The 6,021-nt window shown below is 44.1% G+C and overlaps 1 protein-coding gene across 1 annotated transcript; it reads right to left on the reverse strand.

Moving 5' to 3' along the window:
• Positions 1-1,992: 1,992 nt before the first annotated feature.
• Positions 1,993-3,230, reverse strand: LOC139125800 (uncharacterized). Its single transcript, XM_070691891.1, has 2 exons — positions 2,719-3,230; positions 1,993-2,467 (listed from the first exon to the last, which is right to left on the reverse strand). Exons 1-2 carry the CDS (start codon positions 3,038-3,040, stop codon positions 1,995-1,997), a joined length of 795 nt encoding a protein of 264 aa, XP_070547992.1. The 5' UTR covers positions 3,041-3,230; the 3' UTR covers positions 1,993-1,994.
• Positions 3,231-6,021: the final 2,791 nt, after the last annotated feature.

The following is a 6,021-nucleotide window of genomic DNA, read 5'->3' on the forward strand; positions in this document are numbered from 1 at the left end:
TGAATTACGGTGAGGAGGCCAAAGTCACCCATATCGGTTCAGCCCTATTCTTCAAGGACTATCACTTGAAAATGGATGAAGTGGACCCTACCAAAGCAGGTGGAGAAGTGAACAAGGGACTGAAAAACCGATATGCCTTCACATCTGGCAGTCAAGTTGTCGATATGGTAGGACCCATCCATTCGGATCTCTTCTTTCAGCCCAAATATCTAATGAATGGTGTCGAATTACGTCTCAAACTCAATAGAAGTAAGAATGCCTTCTCCCTTGTGAGCTCTGCAGAAAATCCAGGCTTCAAAGCTGTAGTCACTGAAGCCACACTACTGGTCAGGAAAATAAAACTCAGTCCGTCGGTACAGCTGGGCCATGCAGAAGCTTTAAAGCAGGGACCGTCCAAGTATCCCGTACATCGTTGTGTGATGAAGGTTCTGTCCATTCCCGGAGACACCATGTCGTTCAATAAAGACCACATCTTTCTGGGACAGCTACCTAAATGAGTGGTCTTGGGTCTGGTGGACAACGACGCCTTCAACGGTTCATAAAAGAAGAATCCTTTCAACTTCAAACATTACGACATGACGTCGCTGGTCCTAAATGTGGGTGGAAAACAAGTGCCGAGCAAACCCCTGAAACTGGACTTCACCCATGCTGGCGGCCAATCATTCATCATGGCCTACTATTCCCTGTTTACAGGGACGAATAAAACAGGTCGGGATGAAGGAATCAACATCAATCGCTATGAATACGACAATGGATACACACTGTTTGCCTTTGATCTCACACCTGACTTGTCTGCTGACGGAGGACATTTGAACCTGGTCAAAGAAGGCAACTTGGGCATCGAACTGCAGTTCAGACAAGCCCTGCCAAATACGGTGAATTTACTCGTGTATGGCGAGCTGGACAACGTCATTGAAATTGACAGAGATCGCAATGTCCTATTTGACTTTTGATCCCTGATCATTGGACGAACATCACACAAGAGAAGAATGGACACTCTCAAGCTCAGGGAGATCTTGCTTGCAGATCAGTACACGGCATCCTCTTTTGGTGGGGTGAGAGCCTCTGATAAGTTACCCAAGGCCAAACTCAAATCCTTTCCTGCCGCTTTTGTTGCCAATGTGGATCCCAGTACCAAACCAGGAAAACATTGGGTGGCTTTCTACTTTGTGGATAGTAACAATGGGGAATATTTCGATTCCTATGGATGTCCACCCATCAAGACACCTTTCGAGACATTCCTGAAAAGAAACTCTCTGACTGGATCTATAACAGGCAGAGACTCCAAGGACCCCTTTCTTCAGTATGTGGACAGTACGTTCTCTATTATCTGCTGCATCGGTGCCGGGGATGGTCCATGCCAAACATTGTGAAGCAATTCACTGAAGATTTGACTTTCAATGACTTTCTTGTCAATGATTTTATCGAGAAACTGACAGGTTTTGATTTTGATGTTTATGATGTTACCTTTTAAAGAAGCGTTAGAATTTGTCGTTTGCTTTTCATTGCAAGTTAGTTGTTCTTTGTATATTTGCATTGGTGTTAGCATTTGAATAAATTTTTAAAAAGTTGTTCAGTTGAAAACATTGCCAGTGTGTACATTTTTTATCCCCCCCCCTTTTTTTTCTTTTTCAAGGGTTGGTTTAGCGGACGGGGGGTAAGGGGGTAGTTAAACATAATCAATCATCCACACTTCTCTCTCACACAAAGACAAGTTTTGTTTTTGTTTGTTCATCTTTAAGTCTTAATAGCACATTTTATTTTCTTAAATGCAAAACTTTATATAACACAAACATGAAACAGAATACAACAAGTTGCAAGTGTCCCGCAGTGTTCTTGTTATACTGAAAAAAGTCCGAGAAGAAACTTCAAGGAATTCATTGCATGCTCAACCTTTCGAAAAGAAAGAACATAAAAAAAATAGCAACTCGAGCTAAAGATGCGGTAAATAACTTTGAACATTGACTGATACAATTGAAAACATTGCCGAAATCCTAACAACTAGAAGATCCATTTGTTGCACACATGGACTCGATAATGTCATTGCAGAGAACCATTCCGTACACAGTAATATTGTCCATCAAGGCTTCAAAGCATCCCTCTGGATCGTCGGCCCATCGATAACACAGTAAGTGCAGCAATTCGTCAAGGTCAATCAATCCAAAGTCCATTTGGAGGTTACAGATCTCTGCAACTTCCTGGACAGATCTTTCCACTACAGACATGTCGATCCGTTCAGCAGCAGCTCCAAAGTATTTGGAAATCACTTCCCTCTGTCCAGCAGGTGTGCAACCATAATGTAGACACTCGTGTTCCCTCTGGGACAGATAGTCATGTTGACATCCCTCACAGTTTTCACTCACGAGTTTATCAACTTCCTGTGAGATAAATTTCGCATAGATGTATTTCACCAGCTTGCGTGCCACTTTCCTATCCAGATCGTTGGGGATGGGGGGTGGAGTGTACTCTGGAATAGAATGAATTAACTACAGGTCAGCATCTGGACAGCATCATCAACTCTCCCTATGATACATTTTAACTGACACCATTCATCCAGTCTTAATGTAATACCTTTCTTGGTTGGTATCAACTGCTCAGTCTTCTCCTGCTTAAAGAACTCACGAATTCCAACATAGGCACTTCCCTTGTACATCTTGACACTAACAAGCCTAGCAGATGTGTCCATTGAAGAAAGTTGAAATCGAAACTCCTTCTCACCTGTTTGAGTGTTGACATCACTGGTGATGGGTCTGGAGTGCACTTGGGAGTACAGTTGCGGCTGGCTATCTGTCACATCTGTACTTTGAGAATCGAACAGAAGGGGTGTTGATGGTGGTTCTTGGGCAGGCTCAGGAAGAGTGGGACTGTGGTTGCCAGGGGAACTGGCTGCAGGCTCATCAAAACCTTCTGGGACACCAGGCATTGACCATCGGCTTTCATTGGTTTTGATATTGAAGTAATAGGGCTTCTCGACCCTCGCTGAATAACATTTGCGCCATCCTTGCTGACACTGGCTCGGTGTAAGGTCACAGGTTGCCATAGCTGTATGTGTCTGCACTTGTCAAAGGTCAGAGCTCGAATGAGGCCCTGAGTGGCCCTGATCTCTTTTAAAAAGTGTCCTCATTTGCATAACTTCAAATGGACCAATCAGGTGATCAGTTTGAAATGGGACGTGTGCAAACTTTACATATTAGGCAATGGAGGACCACCTATCTCAACTTTCAAAATTCAAATAAACCAATCAGGGTTAAGTGTCAAAAAGGGAGCCACACGATTTTTCTTTGGGGAGTTAGGGGGTCCGATACCACACGCGCCCCTCGCTTTGTTCCTAAATTTGAGGGAGGGGAGAGTGGGCCACAATTGCAAGCTTTCCAGTCAAGCCAAGGGCTTAGGTGACACATTTTAACTTTTTCGGGTGAGCTAGGGGGTCCAGTACCATACACTACGGACCCAAATTGGGCGCGCCACATTTTTTTGAAGTAAGCTAGGGTGTCAGGTGTCTCCCGCGCCACCGCGCCACGGACCACAAGTGGGCGCACCACACTTTTTTGGGTAAGCTAGGGGGTCCGCGCCACCGCGCCACGGACCCAAATTGGGCGCGCCACACTTTTTGGGTAAGCTAGGGGGTCCACGCCACACTGGCTGCAGCTCATCAAAACCTTCCTAAATTTAAGGGAGGGGAGAGTGCGCCACAATTGCAAGCTTTCCAGTCAAGCCAAGGGCTTAGGTGACACATTTTAACTTTTTCGGGTGAGCTAGGGGGTCCAGTACCATACACTACGGACCCAAATTGGGCGCGCCACACTTTTTTGAAGTAAGATAGGGTGTCAGGTGTCTCCCGTGCCACCGCGCCACGGACCACAATTGGGCGCACCACACTTTTTTGGGTAAGCTAGGGGGTCCGCGCCACCGCGCCATCGACCAAAATTGGGCGCGCCACACTTTTTTGGGTAAGCTAGGGGGTCCGCGCCACCGCGCCACGGACCAAAATTGGGCGCGCCACACTTTTTTTGGTAAGCTAGGGGGTCCGCGCCACCCGCGCCACCGCGCCACGGACCCAAATGAGAGTGTTACTATGCCGTTCTATACTACTTGCCTGCCAACGGAACTTTTAGCTATGCATCAACTGACTAGAAAAATGTCTTAATAAATAAGTTTGATAGTTCTCTAATGGTATTGCCTTGTGGTGACAACGATTGGACTTACTTACACTGCACATCAATGTCAATGGAAGCTCTTCCAAAACCTTTTGTTCCATCCCAGAACGTATTTTCAGCAATACAGGTGTAAATGCCTCTTTGGTATTTGCTGACATTTTGAATTTCCAGTACCGCGCCCTCTTGTACTCCATTGCCTTCGTATTCCCAGTGTACATGAAGGTTGTCTATTGGATTTGCATCCACGATACACCGTGCAGTGTAAGTGTCACCCTCAACAATCGTTGTTTCAAGAACAGTTGATCCGTTTTCTTCTGTGATTTCAATATCAGGTGGATCTGAACAACATTTGAATCAGAATCAGAATTTTGATGACTGGTTCATGACGTTTACGATACGAGAAAATAGTAACCTACATAATACAACAAACTCTCGTATCATGAATATTTTCTTTGTTCAATTCATTGCTTTTGAATTTGTGATTTTGCTTTGAATTCGCAGACAATACTGCAAAATGTTTTTATGTCATTTGAACGATATATCGTGTGAAAATCTTATCTCAATTGAGAAAATGCGTGACTCACATTGTACACTGATGACGATGTCATCTTCACAGCTCAGCTCAGTCCATTTCCAAGGAGGTATAGTATAGTGTTCTAGTTGGCATTTGAAAGCTGCTCCGTTGTCGTCTTTATAAAGTGTAGTTGTCCACATATTTACGTTTCCTCTGGTTCGAGATATTGCCATTGTGGTTTTATACCAGACTAGGTTCCCCGGAGCATTGTCGTTGAGTTCAATTGTGCATGTAAAAGTTACGTTGTTGTCAGTAATTACAGTGAAGCCGGTGTTGATTATGCAATACGGTCCATTTACTGTAAACAGTAAAACACATGAAAAGGAACATTCAGATCTCCTTGACAAGTTAAGCATTTCTCCAGTGTACAAAAGCTTCACAAAACGTCACCTGGAATTAACGTAAAGGGGGCTGTACATATCATTATATTGAAATACGAATGCCTCATAAGTTTACACTGCAAAAATTTTGATAGTGCAAGATAGTGGAGTTACCTGTACATCTTTGCATAGGGACCCTTTCTACCAAAAAGTGCGTAATCAAAGTGTGGGTAAGCCACAATGGAAGGGGGTTCGTTTCACAGCAATGAGTGGGTGACGATACAAGACAATGACACTTGGCTGAACTGTAACTGGGAACGCACGTTTATTGACTGCAATACTGTTACATGACTTACATGTGCTCTCTCGCTCACGCTCACGCTGACAGCACAGTGCCCAAAAATACATGGCATGCGTGCTTATATGCTATAGGCTCGGTAGGACAAAACAATTTTAGCGGGCTGCGTTGTGATTGGCTAGAATGGCCTGGTCCATAAAGGCTGTGACATTTCCCACAGGAACGCGTATAATACTAGAACACAACTGGTTTGAACAGGAAATGACTGAATAACGATGTAAACAATAATAATAACGTATTGCAATAAAATATAAATCAATAATGTAATTCACGACATACTCCCGGCCGCGAGAAAGAACTCCAAGATTATTGATTCTATATTTTTAACGATCATGGAAATATAACTCTGCAATGTTAGTAACACGAACACAATAATATCTGAGTGTTCAATGTTCACTGAAAACTTGAGTTCACTCAATGAGTTCAAGGGTTGCGAAAATCAACAAGTCCAATGTTTGATTTTCTGCATGGCTACTTCTGCAGCCTTGCGAGTCGGACGAGCGCGTACAGTTTGTGTGGCTTCATCCGTGTTCTGTAGTTGAGTTGCGTTATCATCGATGGGGGGATTCCCTACTGGACGTGACGTCAGATCAGCTGTTGACGGGATTCCGC

This window comes from Ptychodera flava, chromosome 3 (genome assembly GCF_041260155.1).
Source record: "Ptychodera flava strain L36383 chromosome 3, AS_Pfla_20210202, whole genome shotgun sequence".
NCBI classification, from domain to species: domain Eukaryota; kingdom Metazoa; phylum Hemichordata; class Enteropneusta; family Ptychoderidae; genus Ptychodera; species Ptychodera flava.